This window comes from Bubalus kerabau, chromosome 10 (assembly GCF_029407905.1).
Source record: "Bubalus kerabau isolate K-KA32 ecotype Philippines breed swamp buffalo chromosome 10, PCC_UOA_SB_1v2, whole genome shotgun sequence".
NCBI lineage: Eukaryota > Metazoa > Chordata > Mammalia > Artiodactyla > Bovidae > Bubalus > Bubalus kerabau.
This window is the reverse complement of record NC_073633.1, coordinates 14,670,993-14,692,983: the sequence shown is the minus strand read 5'-3', so window position 1 is coordinate 14,692,983 and position 21,991 is coordinate 14,670,993. Positions and strand designations below refer to the sequence as shown.

General features: G+C 39.5%; 1 protein-coding gene across 1 annotated transcript in view; it reads right to left on the bottom strand.

Moving 5' to 3' along the window:
• JMY (junction mediating and regulatory protein, p53 cofactor) overlaps positions 1–21,991 on the bottom strand; it is a 78,198-nt gene that overhangs the window by 6,770 nt on the left and 49,437 nt on the right. The window contains exons 5-10 of the mRNA XM_055536659.1: positions 20,392–20,557; positions 19,711–19,898; positions 15,598–15,684; positions 7,705–7,800; positions 5,951–6,548; positions 4,613–4,923 (exon numbers count right to left, since the gene is read on the bottom strand). Of these exons, the coding sequence (XP_055392634.1) occupies positions 4,616–4,923; positions 5,951–6,548; positions 7,705–7,800; positions 15,598–15,684; positions 19,711–19,898; positions 20,392–20,557 (1,443 nt within the window). The 3' untranslated portion in view covers positions 4,613–4,615. The remainder of the gene's footprint in view (positions 1–4,612; positions 4,924–5,950; positions 6,549–7,704; positions 7,801–15,597; positions 15,685–19,710; positions 19,899–20,391; positions 20,558–21,991) is intronic.

Below are 21,991 nucleotides of genomic sequence, written 5' to 3'. Positions count from 1 at the left end.
AAATTCCTTTCAAGGATACTATTACCTATGGCTAGATAGATTTAAGATGAGCTTTTAGAGGAGGGTGAAGCTAAGCATGTCCAGGGCCTTAAGTTTTTACTTAATAAAGTTTTAAGAAATTAGTTCTTCAAAAACAAGTACATAATTATATTATTTTAAATCTACAGGAAAAGAAACCAATTAATAGGAAATACAAATTACAGCCTTTTAGCCACATGTAGAAAAGTACCTAAAAATTCAGAGCCTTTAAAAATGACTAAGACCACCCACAGGCAGTAACACATAGCCCTTTATCAATGGCTGCTCAACTGGAAGGGATTACAACTAGTCTATAGTTTGCTTCTGGCACAGGATACATTTAGTCTTTAGCTGTTCCAGCTCATGCACTTTCTGGCAGTATTTCACTGTCCCTCTCAACATTATACTATGTATCAGTCATGAACAATCAACCAAAACAGGAAGATTCTAGGCAACTTTCAAAGGATTATTCACTATTGACAGAAACGTAAGGACCTAGCAGAAGCAGAGGAGATTAAGAAGTGCAAGAATACACAGAAGAACTATTCAACAAAATGGCTTCATGACCTGGATAACCACGATGGCGTGGTCACTCACCTAGAGCCAGACATCCTGGAGGTGAAGTCAAGTGGGCCTTAGGAAGCATTACTACGCACAAAGCTAGTGGAGATGGAATTCCAGCTGAGCTATTTAACATCCTAAAAGATGAAGTGCTGCATTCTCAATATGTCAGCAAATTTAGAAAGCTCAGCAGTGGCCACAGGGCTGCAAAAGGTCAGTTTTCATTCCAATCCCAAAAGAAGAGCAGTGCCAAAGAATGTTCAAACTATTGTACAACTGTGCTCATTTCACATGCTAGCAAGGTAATGCTCAAAATCCTTCAAGCCAGGCTTCAACAGGACATGAACCAAGAACTTTCGGATGTACAAGTTGGATTTACAAAGGCAGAGAAACCAGAGCTCAAATTGCCAACAAGCTAGACAGCCTATTAAAAAAAAAAAAAGCGACACCACTCTGACGACAAAGGTCTGTAATAGCCAAAGCTATGTTTTTCCAGTAGTCATACAGATGTGAAAGTTGGCCCATAAAGAAGCCTGAGTGCTGTAGAACTGATGCTTTTAAATTGTGGTATTGGAGAAGACTCTTGAGAGTCCCTTGGACTGCAAGATCAAACCAGTCAATCCTAAAGGAAATCAGTCCTGAATATTCATTGGAAGGACTGATGTTGAAGCTGAAACTCCAATCCTTTGGCCACCTGATGCAAAGAGCTGACTCATTGGGAAAGACCCTGATGCTGGGAAAGGACTGAAGGCAGAAGGACAAGGGGACGACAAGGATGAGGATGGTTATTAGGCTGGTGTACAAGTAATTGCAATTTTGCACTGCTGAAGTTTACCATTTGGTATTGGAGTACATTCTTAAATGTGGTTATGTTATATATCATTTTAATGCACATTTCTCAGTTTATGTTTTTTGCTAATGACATTACTTGTTGTTTTAAACTAGGGAAATGATGTTAGACAAAAAGCAAATTCGAGTGATTTTCTTATTCAAGTTCAAAATGGGTCATAAAGAAGTGGAGACAACTTGCAACATCAACACCTTTGGCCCAGGAACTGCTAACGAACACACAGTGCAGTGGCGGTTCAACAAGTTTTACAGAGAGGATCGAAGCTGATCCTCTTACAACTGCATGAGAAGTTGCTGAAGAACTCAACATTAACCATTTTATAGTCATTTGGCATTTGAAGCAAATTGAAGAGGTGAAATAGCTCAAGAAGTGGGTGCCTTGTGAGCTGACCAAAAAAAAAAAAAGACAAAAAAACAAAAAACATTTTGAAGTATTATCTTCTCTTATTCTACACAATAACAACGAACCACTTCTCAGTTGGATTGAGAGTGTAAAGGAAAGTGGATTTTATATGACAAATGGTGACAACCAGCTCAGTGGTTAGACTGACAGGCGCTCCAAAGCACTTTGCGAAGTCAAACTTGCACCAAAAAATGTATTTGGTTCTCTGCTGCCTGTCTGATCCACTACAGCTTTCTGAATCCCACTGAAACCAGTACATCTGAGAAGTGTGCTCAGCAAATCGACGAGATACACTGAAGACTGCAACACCTGCAGCCAGCAACGGTCAACAGAAAGGGCCCGATTCTTCTGCACGACAACACCTGGCTGCACATCACATGACCGACACTTTGGAAGTTAAACGGATTGGGCTACAAAAAGCCTTGCCTCACCCGCCATATTCACCTGACCTTTCGCGGACCTACTACCATTTCTTCAAGCATCTCAACAACTTTTTGCGAGGAAAGGCTCCCATAATCAGCAGGAAGCAGAAAATGCTTTCCAAGAGTTCATCAAATCCCAAAGCAAGGATTTTTACACTTTAGGAATAAACAAACTTATTTCTCGTTGCCAAAAATGTATTGATTGTAATGGTTCCTATTTTGATTAATAATGTGTCTAAGCCTAGTTATGATTTAAAATTTCTAGTCTGAAGCCACAATCATGTTTGCACCAGCCTAATAGACAGCATCACTGCCTCAATGGATCTGAATCTGAGCAAACTCTGGGAGCCAGTGGAGGACAGAGGAGCCTGGTGTGCTGCAGTCTACGGAGTCATAAAGAGTTGGACATGACTTAGCAGCTGAACAACAAATTCATTATGGACATATTCTTAACACCTGATATAAGGTAATTAGCAGCCCAAAGCTGTAAATAACATCCAAGCCACTTGAATATGTGAAATGCGTGCTTATGTGAAGTTCTAGCTGTGGGATTATGTCATCAGTGTGCCAACATGGTAGTTTCTGGACAGGTTTAGCAGCTTATTGAGAGGCTACATGCTAAAGGGGACAAGGGAATGGGTAGCAAGCATTGTGAAGTGGGACACAATTTGTAATCACCCAGTGTGGGGATGGTTCCCAATCAGGGACATCTGAGTCTCTAGACACACTCACACAGTGAATGGACACATTCGCATTCCTTTACAAAGCACAGCGTACAAGCACAAAGAGCTTGAAATTATTTGGGGATCCAAAAACAGTACATGACTAATAATTAAGGCCTCCACACCTAACAGGGAAAAAAGGATGCCACCAGTCCCAAGACTCATGGCCATAGCAGGATAGTGTTGCTGTCAAATGCTGGTTAGAACACACTCAGATTACACACGGCCACTTGTCAGAGTTTCATGCCTTTGTCAAGCTGCTGAGTGGGGCAGGTGCTGGTAGGGAGGGCCAGGGTTGGGAGTGAAGCAGCAGAACATTTTTCTGACAGCGCAAAAGGATAAAACTGCTTTTAGTAATATTCTGACATATTCAAAATAGTATCTTCCAACATCTAATCAATATATTTTTTAAAGAACTAATGACAGTTTCTGTTTTTTTGGGGTTTTTTTTTTTTGGAGTAAGTCTTTAAAATCCAGATGTATGACTACGTATGTATCAGTTCTACTCTGACAGGATGTTTGGGAATGAAGGCCATGAATCTGCATTTTTAATAAACTCTCTTGGTAATTCTTAGGATTTGGCACCAGGATTTGTAAAATAACTGTGCTATGGATAAGTTTCTCATTCCTCTACCTCACCTACTTCCCCCTTTTTAGTGAAGACCATAGAAACATTCCATCAAGAGAACATAATGATTAATAGAATATATGTGCATATTTCATATCTGTACAAGCTTTTCAGTTTTGGTCATACCAATTCAATATACTTTTTGATTTATAGCATGTGTTATCTTTGTGTGTGTGTACTCAGTCACTCAGTCGTGTCCAACTCTGCGATCCTCTGTCCATGGATTTTTCCAGGCAAGAAATACTGGAGCGTGTTGCCATTTCCTACTCCAGGGGATCTTTCCGACCTGGGGATTGAACCCATGTCTCCTGCATTTCCTGCATGGCAGGTAGATTCTTTGCCAACCCCTGTGTTATCTTTACCAATTCTATATATTTAGCATAATTTGTGCCAAAATAACTATACAAATTAGCTTATTAAAATGTACTGGGGAAAACTCTATTACCTTGGGAGAATACCAACACCCACAGGGGTAACTCAATAAGATATTCATACAAATTTATATAGATAATGCAGTAATTATGATAAGTCATAAATGATAAACTTTAAGGCTTGAAAGCTAAATAATTAGACAATGCAATTAGATTCCTTTGTGGGAAACCAACAAAATATCAAGATTCAATATGCATAACAGTTTGCAACTGAAACATCTAAGTCAGAAAAAGCTTTTCCTATTTTTTTTTTTTGAAGCTAGAGTAAAACTATCACTTTACTAGAGTAAGACTATCCTTTTTACTTGCATTATAGCTTATACTGAAAAAAATGTTTTAATGAGCAGGATATAAAAAAACACAGCATTTACAAAGCAACATCTTTGTAAAGCATTTTTTCTTGTTATGTTTCCAGAAACTACAGAAGTAAAGCCTAAAGTTGACAAATTTATGATCCAGGCTCTAACTGACCTATATAGTAAACAATGACCCCTAGCTGCAATGAAATATGACAGAGCTCATCATCCAATATAAAAGCTGTATACTGAATGCTACTGAAGAAAAGTAAGGCCATTTACTTGTTAGTTTTCCCAGTCTGTGCAAGGCAAAGCCTCCTCTTCGTCCTCTGATTCAGGGGATGCTTCTTTGATTCTTCTAAGAGCTTCATGGATGCTCCGTGTTAGAGGGTCTGCGTCAGGCAGAAGCGTGAAGGATTCTCTCAAGACTTCCTTCTGTACCTTCTTCAATTTTACCCCCTTTCTTATTTGTGCCAAGATGTTATTACTATCATCTTCATCAGGAAAAGGAGGCAGAGTTCGCTGTTCAACCTTTTTCAGATGGAAACTACCACGCTTCAAGGAAGCTAGCACCTCATCCATGGGTGAGCTCACTTTAGAAAATGGAAGAGAACAAACAGCTAGTTAGGACTGCACTTAAGACTGGGCAACTGTACAACTTTTAAGATTTTAGGACCGTGACAGCCCAGGAAGCTGAAAGCACATCAACAGAAGGGACCATTGAGCATGGACAGAAGTATCAGAACACAGGGGACACTAACTATGTTTGTTTAAAAAAAAAGTTCCAAGACTCAAATTCCATGTCAAGCATTACTAGTACTTCTATTGTTTCCTGTGTGAGAGAAGAGAGCAGACTGGGAGCTATGAGCGGGGATGATCTTTAGTAATATTATGGTTGAGACTCCTAAAGGGTTTCCATAATACAAAAATCCAATCTAAATTCAGACAGTGACTGGACTGCACATTTAATTAAAGAAACTTAAATTCTGGCTCATTATGGTGATTATTTCTTTTTTTAAATAACTTTCACATATGATATTCTACTTGGGTTATGGTAAGAAATATCCTACAGGATGGTCTCCTAGATTAAAATTTAATACACAGATAAAGTAATCTCTCCATGAAAGTTAAAGCTCCTTAAGGGCCAAAATTATTCACTGTTTCAAAAACAGCTTTATGAAGCATATCTGAAATGCCCCTTTCTTCTTTGCTTCTTTATACAACAATATGCCAGGGTCCTCAATAAATATGTAGCCAAATGTTACATGAATCTTCCAATGTTATTCTGACCAGACAGCTTCCCTTTTCTTATATTTCTGAGATTTAAAATCAGATTCTAACATAAAAGGAGCCACCTAAAATATGTTACCAAAGAGATCAAGTCAAAAGATAAAATTTTAAAAACATGCCTAAGAGCTCAAGCAGGCCCACATTTACTCGTGTGTGCACCCATCTGCAAACATGGGTTGGTAAGAATTCTGCCAAGGTGAGACCCTGAGAACCTGTTTGCTATCAAATAATGTTCAAAAATATAATGTTTAAAGCTTTGTAATGTCTGAGGACAAAAATGGTCTTTAACTATATGCCTCAGTCAACAGATGAACTCTGTTTTTAACTCACCTCTCCTCCTCTGCAAGCCTTCAGCCGTCTTTCTGAGCTTCTTCCTGGCGCTGACGAGCTGGCTACTGTCGAAGAGGTGCGCTGAAGGGGCACTGGCTGACTTTGGGATCCTCTTCTCACTCCCCTCCATCTGGGGCAGGCCTTTCTCCAGGGTCTCGGGGGCGCCGTCCTGACCCACAGGCAAAGGCGGCGGAGGTGGGGGCGGTGGGGGCGGGGGAGGTGGGGGAGGCGTGGGAGGCAGAGGAGGTGGGAGCGGCCCCGCTGGGACGGAGCCTGCTTTGCAGTCAACAGTGTTTAACAGTGGACGAGACACAGGGGGAGGCAGGTCAGCGCTAAAGCTGCTGGGAAGTGATGAGGTGGCTTCAAGTTGTGCTGAGGGATGACCTTCAGGTGGGGTGAGGCTCTGGGCGTCTGCTGCCTGTGATGACCCGAGCTTGGCCCTTCCTTCGTCCAGTCCCTCCCTTTTCTCTTCGACCTGTAGCACTCCTGGCAGCCTGTCACACTGGTCTTCACAGGACACGGGGCTGGCTGTACTTCTTCTTCTTGCATGAGCCAGTCGCAATCGGGTCGATTTAAGTATGACCTGGCCTGGGTATCTCTAAGAAATCAGAAGTTATAACTCGTTAGATTAGAATTTATGAACAAATGACTGTTTATTTTCTCCGTCTAATGCAAGGTGTTATTTTAGAGCTTTTTTTATTTTTCAGGGAAAAATATACAGAAAAACAAACATCAAAATGTAATACCTTACAAAAAATTATCACTAAACTCTTATTTGCTTATTAAATCCCTATAAAAAGACCTTTAGTAATAAAAGTACTACTTTAATTGGAAAAATATTAGCAATGTAAAATTCAAAACAAATGATGTCAAACATATATATGCTATTTTATTGCTAAAAAACTATTCTTAGTTTCTTACATGTATTTTCCAAATGTTCAGACAAAAATTAAAACATTAATGTTCTTAAATGGTTAAGTGGTATTTTTTTTAAAGCTCTGAAAACAATATATGCATTTTATGATAAAATTCTGTAAAGCAATTATTCTTCAATAAAATTTAAAAAATGGTAAGAGAATCAACCTACTAAAAAAAAAAGAAAATGATAAAATTTGTTAGGAGTACTGGTACACAGAGCTCCCATCTTTTTACTATGGTAAAACATAGCCATAATGCATTTGGTAAACAACATTTTCTTAATACAAGGCTTATCCCTTTGTTAAGGACCCCATTTCCACCTGACTCTTTCACTTGACCAAAAGCCTCCTTCTCCTGCAAGGAGATCCTTCAGAATAAAGAGGAGAAGTAAGGCTCTTGAGTAGCTGCTAAGAACTAAAACTACTGAGTTTAAGCACATTCTTAGGAAATGCTTAGCTGCTGTAGTGTCCGTGTCTGGAGTCATGGATTAGCTTGGCAAGAGAGCTGCTAAAGCATTTCTCATGTATGCTGATCCATCTTCTAATTCTCCCACTGGTCAGATTATTACCACAGGCTGATGTGCACAGAATTAATAACAAGTTGATGCTTGAAATGGATGGTTAGTAACTAGCTAACTTTTATTAAACTCAAGAGGAATCCAGACTATTCCTCTTATACCACTGAAATGGTAAGCCAAGACTGCCATGACTGAAACTGTTTTTTAAATAACAAAAGGAAAATCAAGTTTTTCTCATAAAAGAGACATTACAATAGGAGCATATATGTAGCTGTTTAAAAAGCAATGAACAATAATAAACTGACCACACTTTTACTACCTGTTTAAAATTTCGAAGTCTATCCAGTGTTTTCTGTCTTTCTTGGCTAACCCAGGCACTTTTTCTTTCTTCTTCATCATGTAATTTCTCTCTTTTCTGGTTAAAAAAAAAATTAATAGTAATTCCATTATGATGTGTCCCACTGTATTTTACCATTAATAGAAAAAAAGGAGAGTTCTCTCAATACAAATGCTGTATTACTCCAAAGAATGGTATGTTAAGCAATGTTTTGTGGCATGAAACACGGTTAGCTTTAATAGAAATGAAATTGTTTCACTTTCTGCATGTAATACCATTTAAAAGATGTTTACTCTGCAAAGTAAAGTAATATTTTCTCTGAACTGAAAAATATTTCACATTTGCAGTTCTAGCTTTAGCTGCTATGTTCTGCTAACTCAAATATTAATAGTTGACCTTAAAAATAGAAAATAACCACTTAGTAATTTAGATGTTACATATAGGTTAAGCCTAGTGTTCTGCAGATAATATCTACTATTACTGAACCTATTCCTCCTGCTACAAATCTGTGTCTTAGTATCTCATTCATTTTTTTTTCCTTCCCATTCCCTAATCCCAAACTGGGAATACACTATCATCCACCCAATGCTGGTCAAGTTAAACATGAATTCCTCTTCCTAGAGGAAAGAAAGCGGAATTCTTGGCAGGAGGTTAAAGACTAGAGGAGTGTTTCTGACAGCCTCACTACTGAAGGTCAAGTGACAGATACATGGCTCTCACTGATGGAATGCACTGAAGAGCGCTACTACGGCCAACCACTTCCCCAGAGGGGCGCACTATCACACACGACAGAGACCGGTTTTATCTCCTGGTTAGGTGGCTTGGATCCTTTGTAATAGAAATTAGCCTCTGGATGCATGATCAGGGTGGGGCAAGGATAAGTAAAAATGGACATTCTTCCATCTCTTCTTGTGGCAGGTCAAGAAGACCCTTTCCCTTTAGAGGGCTCTCACTGGGAGAGTTCGCAAAAGCCATTTATTGGTAGGTTAAGTCAGGCAGTCCAGATTGCCATATATAATGCTTAAGGTTTCCAGATGGGAAAATTTGAAAAGATATGACTTGAGTTTATTAAAAGAAATAAAGATCCCATGCAGATTCTCTCCTTTAGAGAGACAAGCCCAAAGTGACTCAAGGACACAGCGAGGCAAGAACTTATTCCAACTCCTCAGCCCTACTCTGTATTCAGTTCCATTTACAAACCTGAGCCAGCAGAAGGAAGGAATGAAAAACTCTCATATGCACATGAGGTAACCACCTGGAATGGGAGTGGGCATGTACCTTCCCACACTGGGATACAGGCCACAGAACTCTTGGGGACAAAGTGTCTTCTAAGGCCTTGTCTCAGAGATGAACCGAGTTTTCTGTACTTAGAGGGTACGATCTAATGCATACAGGGCTTAGTACTTGAGAAAAAAATTAAGTTATCTAAAAGATACTCAGCATTTCAAACTGTGAATCTGCATCTCTAAACATAATAAACAAATAGTTGGAGTTTCAGAAATAGTTGAAATTCAGAAATAATACTGGTCAATCATATTGCTGGTCTGTTAGCAGATATATCCAGAGTCAGATCTTACTATTATCTAAAAGACCCCAAATGCAAAGTTTCAGACATGTTCAGGTATGAACTAATGGGTTTATATGGACTTTAACAGAGCATAGTATTACTGCAACTGAAACCAACAGGCCTGGGTTGAATATCACCCCCTATTTCCACCCCTTGCTAGCTACTGGCAAGTCATTTTAATGAAGATAATCTACCCTTTGGGTGGGAAGTGGTGTGTATTAATTACTCAGTTGACCCTTTTGAGGGTAGGTAGAGGATACTTATTAGATAGTGACACAAGGAGCTCTGAGTTTCTGTTAACACTGTGTCAACGTGGGTGCTGGTTGCATGCATATGTTCATCTCATGAAAGTTAAAACTTATAAGCTATACACTTGTGTGTGTATATGCCTCTGTAGATTGATAAAGGTGGTTTAAAATTAGATTTGATCTAAGCCAACTTTCATTTTCCTCTAGCTTTGCATGTTAAAGAAAGGTGGATTCTTTCTCCTACAATGAGGTATTCCACCCAAAGTCAGTAGTAGGCAAAATTACCAACATGAGGCAGATGACATTTATCTTTGAGATTTCCCCCAAATATCAATTTCCTCATTTTTACTCATCTTTGCCACATAAAATTATTTGAGAAAGGATCAGACACTCATTCATTCTAAGAAGCTAATTAGCTACTCCATTCACAGAAGCATTGGCATTTTATCAGAATCCACAATCTTCATGTAATAAGAAACACATTCTAAGTGTGGAATCTAATAATAAGCAGACAGTGTAGGTGCCGATAGTGATAACAGGAGGCATTCTTATTCACTGAATTCTTTAGCTGGCCCATAGTCTGACTTTCCTTACAAAGCAGCTCCTGACCCATGAAAACAGCAATGAAAAATAAATATACAATAAATTTTCTGTTAATTTAAGATTATTTTACAGCTTATGGGTAGTTTGGTTACTTTTTATGTTTTAAACTCAAGAGTTTTAGCTGTGTGCCATAATGAGCTTGAGGGATAACATAAAAACCCTACAGCAGCAGCTAACATCATCCAATCACAACAAATTAGAAGCTTTCTTGTTAACAGAGCAGGAAAAGACAAATCTCTCACCACTCCTTTCAATACCACACTGGAAATCCTAGTGAATGCAATAAGAAAAATAAATAAAAGGTATACGGATTGCATTCAAAAGAACTAAATTGCCTTTATTTGCATATGACATGACTGTATATATAGAAAATCTGAAAGAAGACCAAAAAAAAATATGACTAGAACTAATAATAGGAAAACTGTGAGATATAGGGTTGACATATTGGGTTGACCACAAATTAGGCTGCTGCTGCTGCTAAGTCGCTTCAGTCGTGTCCGACTCTACGCGACCCCATAGATGGCAGCCCACCAGGCTCCCCCGTCCCTGGGATTCTCCAGGCAAGAACACCGGAGTGGGTTGCCATTTCCTTTTCCAATGCATGAAAGTAAGTGAAGTCGCTCAGTCATGTCCAATTCTTCGTGACCCCATAGACTGCAGCCTACCAGGCTCCTCCGTCCATGGGATTTTCCAGGCAAGAGTACTGGAGTGCGTTGCCATTGCCTTCTCCACAAATCAGGCTAACCTAGTATAAAAGCCAATTAGCCAACTGCTTTCTAATAAAACAGTAATGAATTACTGGAATAAAAAACCTTTTCTATTATACTTACAGCACTATTTACATTCAGTTCAGTCGCTCAGTTGTGTCCGACCCTTTGCGACCCCATGGACTGCAGCACGCCAGGCTTCCGCGACCATCACCAACTCCCGGAGCCTACTCAAGCTCATGTCCATTGCGTCAGTGATGCCATCCAACCATCTCATCTTCTGTCGTCCCCCTCTCCTCCCCACTTCAATCTTTCGCGTATCAGGGTCTTTTCCAATGAGTCACTTCTTCCCAACAGGTGGCCAAAGTATTGGAGTCTCAGCTTCAGCATCAGTCCTTCCAATGAATATTCAGGACTGATTTCCTTTAGGATGAACTGGTTGCATCTCCTTGCAGTCTAAGGGCCTCTCAAGAGTCTTCTCCAACACCACAGTTCAAAAGCATCGATTCTTGGCACACCCCAAAAACAAGACAAATTTAGGTATAAATCTAATAAAATGTGTACAAGATCTATATGGAAAGAAAACTTTCAGACATGTTTAGGTATGAACTGATGGATATTTACACATAATTATCAGTTCAGTTTAGTCACTCAGTCGTGTCCAACTCCTTGTGACCCCATGGACTGCAACACGCCAGGTTTCCCTGTCCATCACCAACTCCTGCAGCTTGCTCAAACGCATGTACATCAATCGGTGATGCCAACCAACCATCTTATCCTCTGTTGTCCTCTTCTCCTGCCTTCAATCTTTCCCAGCATCAGGGTCTTTTCCAGTGAGTCAGTTCTTTGCATCATGTGGCCAAAGTATTGGAGCTTCAGCATGAATCCTTCCAATGAACGTTCAGGACTGATTTCCTTTAGAAATGAATGGTTTGATCTCCTTACAGTCCAAGGGACTCTCAACAGTCTTTTTCAACACCTCAAGGGACTCTCAAGTGTTTTCTCCAACACCTCAGTTTGAAAGGATCAATTCTTTGGCATTCAGCCTTCTTTATGGTCCAGCTCTCACATCCATACATGACTCCTGGGAAAACCATAGCTTTGGCTATATGGACCTTTGTCAGCAAAGTAATGTCTCTGCTTTTTAATATGCTGTCTAGGTTGGTCATAGCTTTTTGTCCAAGGAGCAAGTGTCTTTTAATTACATGGTGACTACAGTCACCATCTGCAGTGATTTTGGAGCCCAAGAAAATAAAATCTGTCACTGTTTCCATTGTTTCCACATCTATTTGCCATGAAGTGATGGGACTGGATGCCATGATCTTAGTTTTCTGAATTCTGACTTTTAAGCCAGCTTTTTCACTCTCCTCCTTCACTTTCATCAGGAGGCTCTTCAGTTCCTCTTCACTTTCTGCCATAAGGGTGGTGTCATATGCATATATAAGGTTACAGATATTTCTCCTGGCAATCTTGAGTCCAGCTTACACTTTATCCAGCCTGGCATTTCGCATGATGTACTCTGCATACAAGTTAAATAAACAGAGTGACAATATACAGCCTTGATGTACTCCTTGTCTAATTTTGAACCAGTCCCATTGTTCCATGTCTGTTTCTAACTGGTGCTTCTTGACCTGCATACAGGTTTCCCTGGAGGCAGGTAAGGTGGTCTCGTATTCCCATCCCTTTAAGAATTTTCCAGTTTGTTGTGATCCACACAGTCAAAGGCTTTGGTGTAGTCAATAAAACAGAAGTAGATGTTTTTCCTGGAACTCTCTCACTTTTTCAATGATCCAATGGATGTTGGCAATTTGATCTTTGATTCCTCTGCCTCTTCTAAATCCACCTTGAACATCTGGAAGTTCACAGTTCACATACTGTTGAAGACTGGCTTGCAGAATTTTGAGCATTACTTTGCTAGCATGTGAGATGAGTGTAATTGTGCAGTATTTTGAACATTCTTTGGCATTGCCTTTCTTTGGAATTGGAATGAAAACTGACCTATCTTTTCCAGTTCTGTGGCCACTGCTGAATTTTCCAAATTTGCTGGCATATTGAGTGCAGTATCATCTTTAAGGATTTGAAATGGCTCAACTGGAATTCCATCACCTCCACTAGCTTTTGTTGTAGTGATGCCTAAGGCCCACTTGACTTCAGACTCTAGGATGTCTGGCTCTAGGTGAATGATCACACCATCGTGATTAGCTGGGTCATGAAGATCTTTTTTTGTATAGTTCTTCTGTGTATTCTTGCTACCTCTTCTTAATATCTTCTGCTTCTGTTAGGTCCATACCATTTCTGTTCTTTATTGTGCCCATCTTTGCATGAAATGTTCCCTTGGTATCTCTAATTTTCTTGAAGAGATCTCTAGTCTTTCCCATTCTATTGTTTTCCTCTTATTTCTTTGCAGTGATCGCTGAGGAAGGCTTTCTTATCTCTCCTTGCTATTCCTTGGAACTCTGTATTCAAATGGGTATATCTTTCTTTTCTTCTTTGCCTTTCGTTTCTCTTCTTTTCTCAGCTATTTATAAGGCTTCGTCAGACAACCATTTTGCCTTTTTGCATTTCTTTTTCTTGGGGACAGTCTCGATCACTGCCTCCTGTACAATGTCACCAACCTTCATCCATAGTTCTTCAGGCACTGTGTCTATCAGATCTAATCCCTTGAATCTATTTGTCACTTCCACTGTATAATCGTAAGGGATTTGATTTACATCATACCTGAATAGTCTAGTGGTTTTCCCTACTAGTGGTTTTCCTTTAAGCCCATATATATGTAGTTATATAACTATAACTCTTATAAAAGAAATCAAAGAAAAACTAAATAAAAAGATTCTCTGTTCATGTATAGGAAGACTCACTACTGTAAAGATTTCAAGTATTCCCATCTTGAGCTATACATTCAGTGCTATCTTAATCAAAATCTCAGCTCTTATTTTAAAGTTTGTTTGGAGGCAAAAAAATCTAGATCAATGGAACAGAATAGAGAGCACAAACAAATATAATCAACATATCCTTAAAGGAGCAAAGAAAATTCCATGGAATAATTGCAGTCTTTTCAGCAAATGGTGCTAGAGCAACTAACCATCCACAAAAAAGAAGAAAATGGGGAGGGGGGAGACAATTTAGCCCTACACTCTTCACAAATATTAACAAAAATGGATCACAGAATTAAATGTAAAATGGGAAAGTATAAAGCTTGTAGAATATAACATAGGAGAAAATTTATGACCTTGGGTTTGGTGGTGACTTTTTAGGTACACCACCAATGGTACGTCAAACAAAGATTTGGTAAGCTGGACTTCATTGAAATTAAAAACTCTGTTTTGGGAGATACTGTTAAAAAATGAAAACGCAAGTCACAGATTGGGAGAAAGTATTTTCAACAGATATATCTGAAAGGGGATATTATCCTGAAGAAAACAAATAACCTAATTAAAAATGAAAAAGTAACACTTACTAAAGAAGAGGTACAGATGTACAGATGTACAGAGGTACAGATAAGCCATGTGAGAACGTGCCCAATATCATACAAAACCAGCAATGAGATATCACTACATAGTCACTAGAATGGCTAAAATCCAAAACACTGACAACACTGAATGCTGGTGAGGATGTGGAGTAAAAGGAACTCTATTCACTGCTAGTGAGAATGTAAAATGGTGTAGGCACTTTGGAAGACCGTTTGGCAGTTTACTACAAGGTAAGCATACTTTTCCTGTAAGATCCCATCATACTCTTTGCGATTTACCCAAAAGAGCTGAAAATTTAATGTACACACATAACCATTCCCACGTTATCAGCTTTACTCCTGATTGTCAAAACGTGGAAGGAAGATGTCTTCACTAGGTGAATGGACAAATACACTGTGGTTCATACAGGCAATGGAATATTATTCAGTGCTAAGAAATAAGCTACCGTGCCATGCAAATAACACAGAGGAACCTTAAGTGCAAATTACAAGTTAAATAAGCAAATATGAAAAAGCTACAGAAGTGTGTGGTTCCAATTAAATGTTCTGGCGAAAGGCAAAACAAAAAGATCAGTGGTTGCCAGGAGTTTGTGGAGAGAGGGGTATGAAGAGGTGGAGCACAGGGAATTTTTAGGGCCGTGAACACATTCAGTGAATACGTTATTCAATACTGTAATGGTGGATTCATATCATATATTTGGCAAAACCAACAGAATGGACAAGCAATAAGGATAAAGTATGGACTCTGGGTGGTAATGATGTCAATGTTGATTCAGACTGTAACAAATGTAACATTCTTGTGTGGGATTTTACTGGTAGGGGAAACTATGCTATAATGAAGTATATACATAATTGGCCCTCTGAATCTGTGGATTCCACATCTTTGGATTCAAACATCCTTGGATTGAAAATATGCAGGCAGGTAAAAAAAAAAAAACACACACAGAAGGTTCCAAAAAGCAGATTTCAAAGAATTTGCCCACTGGCAACTAGTTACATCACATTTACACCGTATAAGGTATTATAAGTAATCTAGAGATGAAGAACAGGGGAGGATGTGTGCAGGTCACATGTGACTACTACGCTATCTTAAATAAAGGACTGGAGCATCTAGAGATGTGGGGGACTGAGGGATGCGGGCAGGGCAGGTATCCTGGAACCAATTTTCCCACTAATGCTCACATCTAGCTATAACATTTTCTTAATCTCTGTAGATTTTATTCACTTTGAGATATATAAAATTCAAAGTTTTATTCTAAGTTTTCCAGAATGCAAACTTACTAGTTGTACTGTGTGGTGGGTTCTATACTCATCTTCACTCCGAAGGCGCTGTTGGAATTTTTCATTGTGTTTTGCAATACAAATTTCCTAGAAATACATGAAATGTGTTTTTTAATACAAGTGAATAAATTAAATTTTAATCTTAACATATACCTACACAATAAAATATCAAGTAAGCCACCTCTGGTTTCTCACCTGGAACACTGAAGCAGCATAAACCAGCATAAATTAGTATCTTAAAAGACTTGTTTATTAAACTACAGAATTTCTGATTTCTCCTTTTTTTTCTGGAAGAGGAGGAATGGCCATGGTAGAATGGAAGGGTATGTAGGAATCTTAAAAGCCTCTTTCAAATCTGAAGATTTAGGCCATAAGATTCTAAGTATTATCATACTCTTTAAAACAGTCTGAACAAAAATGGATATATAACTCTTAAACTGTTTCTTAAGTGCTCTCTGATGAATTAAAGAACATGATTTTGCCTGGATTGGTTTAAACACTATCATGAAATCTGAATCTTCTGGGCATAGGTAGATTTCTAAAAAGAGACCTTAAAGATAAGAAAGTATAATACAGATATGCTAAATCTAATCACATGAAAATATATTAAATAAGAGATATGTGCTCTTTACAAAATAATGCACTATCCTATCATCTGGCATCTTTCCAGTAGTACCAGGCTGTCTTCATTTTCTCTGGTCCTAGAGAGATACAAAGGTTAACATTTCCAACACTTTCAAAGTTATACCAAAAGCTCACTCTTCTAACCTCATTAAGTCATATATGAGTAACCTTTCAAGCCAGGAAGCTATATTTTAAAGCAATTGTTTTATCACTTTCCTATCTTCAACCCACACTGGGTTAACTACATTGCCTAAAAAATATTGATCATGAAATGAACCTCTCCAAGGCAATCTCCACAGGGCAAAGTGGCATGACGTAGTGATACAATGGCTCAGGCTTCCAAGTCACACAGACCTTGGATAGACTCCTATCTCTGAGCCATACTAGCCACTTTCCCTTGGGCAGACTTAGTTCCCTTGGTTATAACAATGAGGATACATGTCCATAATTCCTTATCTAGAACAGAGCTCAGGTGTGTTTCAAAATTATTTATTTTTATTTTAGAAAGGTGATATGTTGCATATGCCATCGTTTGCCCAGTAACTCCAGCAGGATCCAAAGCAATACCTCATAGTAAGTATCACTAACATTTTTGCAGTGAAATAAATAGTTATAGCAAATAGGATAAGGGAATGTTCAAGTATGAGAATGCTTTTTGGCTACTGGGAGAATTAAGATATAAAAGAACAATGTTGTTTCTATTTATTCTTCCTTAAAAGTTCAATCACAAAGGACAGACCTCAAGTCCTCATGGGACAGCCAGAGATCATCTTTGTTCTTTTAAGAGGACAGGCAGGGTGTGATTTACTTGTAGCAGAAGAACTACCCCTGGGTGTGGAATTCTATCATGGATGCCACATTAACTGGGGAGCCTGTGACCCTGGGAATGCTGATATGCAGACAAGGAATGTGGGGTGTTGCTACATAGACAGTCATCTTGATCTGTTGTACAGTATGTGTGGTTCATCTTTCTTTTCAGAACAGTGTTTCTAATTTCCTCTCTTGCCAGCCTTCTGTCACTCCTCCCTTCCCCTGCAGTTCTGTCACCTCAGCTGTTGAACTTGGGGGTCTGGGGGCAGGGAAAGGGGAGGGCAGGGGACAAGACCGTTTGGAGACCTCTGACTATATGGTGTGATCACTCACAGCAGATAAGAGACTAAGTTTAAATGTGCAGAATCTATACGGCTAAGTTTCCCTACCTCAGATTTAGTTAATATAAGAATGAAAACTATACATTAAATTGGTACACACTTTTATCAGTTCAGTTAAGTCACTCAGTTGTGTCCGACTCTTTGCGACCCCATGGACTGCAGTATGCTATGCTTCCCTGTCCATCACCAACTCCTGGGGCTTATTCAAACTCAAGTCCATCGAGTCGGTGATGCTATCCAACCATCTTATCCTCTGTCGTCCCCCTTCTCCTCCTGCCTTCAATCTTTCCCAGCATCAAGCTCTTTTCAGATCAGTCAGTTCTTCCCATCAGGTGACCAAAGTATTGGAGTTTCAGCTTCAGCATCAGTCCTTCCAATGAATATTCAGGACTGATTTCCTTTAGGATGGACTGGTTGGATCTCCTTGCAGTCCCAGGAACTCTCAAGAGTCTTCTCCAACACCACAGCTCAAAAGGATCAATTCTTTGGTGCTCAGCTTTCTTTATAGTCCAACTCTCACATCCATACACGACTACTGGAAAAACCATAGCTGTGACTAGATGGACTTTTGTTGGCAAAGTAGTATCTCTGCTTTTTAATATGCTGTTTAGGTTGGTCATAGCTTTTCTTCCAAGGAGAAAGCATCTTTTAATTTCATGGCTACAGTCACCATCTGCAGTGATTTTGGAGCCCCCCAAAATAGTCTGACACTGTTTCTACTGTTTCCCCATCTATTTCCCATGAGGTGATGGGACCAGATGCCATGATCTTAGTTTTCTGAATGTTGAGCTTTAAGCCAACTTTTTCACTCTCCTCTTTCACTCTCATCAAAAGGCTCTTTAGTTTTTCTTCACTTTCTGCCATAAGGGTGGTGTCATCTGCATATCTGAGGTTATTGATATTTCTCCAGGCAATTTTGATTCCAGCTTGCACTTCATCCAGCCTGGCATTTCGCATGATGTACTCTGCATGTAAGTTAAATAAGGAAGGTGACAATATACAGCCTCGATGTACTCCTTTCCCAATTTGGAACCAGTCTGTTGTTCCATGTCCAGTTCTAACTGCTGCTTCTTGACCTGCATACAGGTTTCTCAGGAGGCAGGTAAGGTGGTCTGGTATTCCCATCTCTTGAAGAATTTTCCACAGTTTGTTGTAATCCACACAGTCAAAGGCTTTGGCATAGTCAATAAAGCAGATGTTTTTCTGGAACTCTCTTGCTTTTATGATGATCCAACAGATATTGGTAATTTGATCTCTGGTTCCTCTGCCTTTTCTAAATCCAGCTTGAACATCTGGAAGTTCACGGTTCACATACTGTTGAAGACTGGCTTCCAGAACTTTGAGCATTACTTTGCTAGCGTGTGAGATGAATGTAATTGTGCGGTAGTCTGAACATTCTTTGGCATTGCCTTTCTTTGGAATTGGAATGAAAACTGACTTTTTCCAGTCCTGTGGCCACTGCTGAGTTTTCCAAATTTGCTGGCATATTGAGTGCAGCACTTTTACAGCATCATCTTTCAGGATTTGAAATAGCTCCACTGGAATTCCATCACCTCCACTAGCTTTGTTTGTAGTGATGCTTCCTAAGGCCCACTTGACTTCACATTCCAGGATGTGTGGTTCTAGGTGAGTGATCATACCATCGTGGTTATCTGGGTCATGAAGATCTTTTTTGTATAGTTCTTCTGTGTACTCCTGCTACCTCTTCTTAATATCTTCTGCTTCTGTTAGGTCCATACCATTTCCATTCATTACTGTGCCCATCTTTGCATGAAATGTTCCCTTGGTATCTCTAATTTTCTTGAAGAGATCTCTAGTCTTTCCCATTCTATTGTTTTCCTCTATTTCTTTGCATTGATCAGGGAGGAAGGCTTTCTTATCTCTCCTTGCTATTCTTTTCTCAGCTATTTGTAAGGCCTCCTCAGACAACCATTTTGCCTTTTTGAATTTCTTTTATACATAAATAAAAATTTCCTTGAAGAGTGAGATTAGAACCAGTGAACTTAATTATAGAGCACCCCTGACATCCTTAAATAAAAAGGAGCCAGGATTTGCATTACATAGAGTCCTATAGTCATGCCCAAGCAGAATCACCTTTGGGTGGCTGAGGCAAACAGCACATCACCACTGGTTGTTCAAACGTGTTTAAGAGTGTAATTCTCTAACAACCATATGTCAATATAATGGCTCGAGTATTGAGAAGACGTTATTCTTACTCAGTTTTAAAATATATGCAAGTATTAGTGACAAATCAGGTTACAATTATTAGATATGGGTCAAGGATTAAGTAGTGAATAAAAGCAAGATGTAAATTAAGGTTACAGTCAAGCAATTATACCTTTTTATTTCTGAGGTATGCTTTCTTGGCCGAAACCCGTCCACGTCTTGCCTCCAGCTGGCGTGCTTTCTGCTGAAGTTTCTGTAGTTCTTCTCTCTGAAAATGCATAGACGCTGCCATCTCTTCCTTCTCCAGCATGGCCTCCATGCTTTCGTAAGTGTCATAGTATACCACCTCATCTCTCTTTTCTGTTACAAAACAGAAACAAGGGGCAATGGTTAAAAGCATGGGCTATGGAGCCAGACAGAGGAACTCTGATCCACTCACTAATTCTGTAACCTCAAGCAAAGCCATTACCTCTTGATTTTCTCTGTAAAATTGTGATTATTGGGAAATACATCTCAGAGGGGGGATGTGTGTGCCAGTATCTGGCACACAGTTAAGTGTTCAATGTAAGAAGCTATGAACCTTGTCTCCCAAATTAAAAATCTGAGGGTAAAGATTCTGGCTGAAGCAACAAAGCAAGTTAGAAAGTACTTTACAAAGGTATGATCATAGTTGAACTGCTACCTCTACTAAATCATTGTTTGACTTTGCATTAAGTTTTTTTAGCCTCAACAGAAGAAATAAAGCTAGTATCCATGTACATTTTTCCTATGCAAGCAAACAAATACATGGGGAAATTCCATCATTCGTTCCAAAGTATTTTTGTGGACTTGTGTTGTTAGATACGCATCATACCTGATATAAGTCTTTTGATGCTTTCCAGTTGTGCTGTCAACAGTAACTCTTCACACTTCAAGATTTCAAATTGCACTTCATACAACTGAAGTTGTAGATCATAATAATCACCTTCTAACTGATCCAATCGAGCTATGGCTTCTGTACCGCCCTGTAGACTCTGCATCTGCATTGAAAATAAAAATAAGGACAAATATAGCTGGAGAGAACAAAAAATCAAGTTATGTTTGGAAATATATTCTAACTGATCAGACAGGGTAAATCCATGAAGCAAATGAACACCAGCAGACAATCTGGGGTCAATGGCTCAGGTACAGATGACTTAGAAGTGAAGGTGCTCAGTCGTGTCCAACTCTGTGCGACCCCATGGACTGTAGCCTACCAGGCTCTTCCCTCCATGGCATTCTCCAGGCGAGAGTACTGGAGTAGGTTGCCATTTCCTTCTTCAGGGGATCTTCCTGACCCAGGGATTGAACCCAGGTCTCCCACATTCCAGGCAGATGCTTTAACCTCTGAGCCACCAGGGAAGTGACTGGTGACTTAAGTCATCTTAAGTTACAGATGACTTAACAACCTACTAAATTTGTGTACAAAGCTGTGTGTACATGTATTTTTTTTCTCTGAGTACAGTGTTTCTAGCTTTCAAATTTACAAGCAGAAGAGTCTGTGACCTAAAAAGAGGTGAGAATGATTATAATCAAGACTCAGTTAAAAAGGAGATAAATTAAAAAGAATAGTACTTATTCTAAAGTGTAGTTAAAATTTTAATCAAATAGGATTTTGCTTCCCTGGGTGATATTTAATATTTCAAAGTTAATTTAAAAGTTATTCGAAGTTCAGCTTTGTATCATGGAATGTACCACTGTCACATTTGGAAGAAGTATTTGTTTTTAAAATAACTTAAGGAGATGTAACATATCAACATTTTTAAAAACATCTCCTCATAATTTATCAGGGCTTCCCTGATAGCTCAGTTGGTAAAGAATCTGTCTGCAATGTAGGACACCCCGGTTCAATTCCTGGGTTGGGAAGATCTACTGGAGAAGGGATAGGCTACCCATTCCAGTATTCTTGGGCTGGTAAAGAATCCGCCTGCAATGCGGGAGACCTGGGTTCAATCCCTGGGTTGGGAAGATTCCCTAGAGAGGCTAAAGTCTACCCACTCCAGTATTCTGGCCTGAATTCCATGGACTGTATTAAGTCCAGTTCAGTTCAGTTCAGTTCAGTCACTCAGTCGTGTCTGACTCTTTGCAACCCCATGAATTGCAGCACGCCAGGCCTCCCTGTCCATCACCAACTCCTGGAGTTCACTCAAACCCATGTCCATCGGGTCGGTGATGCTATCCAGCCATCTCATTCTCTGTCATCCCCTTCTCCTCCTGCCCCCAATCCCTCCCAGCATCAGAGTCTTTTCCAATGAGTCAACTCTTCGCACGAGATGGCCAAAGTATTGGAGTTTCAGCTTCAGCATCAGTCCTACCAATGAACACCCAGGACTGGTCTCCTTTAGGATGGACTGGTTGGATCTCCTTGCAGGCAAGGGACTCTCAAGAGTCTTCTCCAACACCACAGTTAAAAAGCATTAATTCTTTGGCACTCA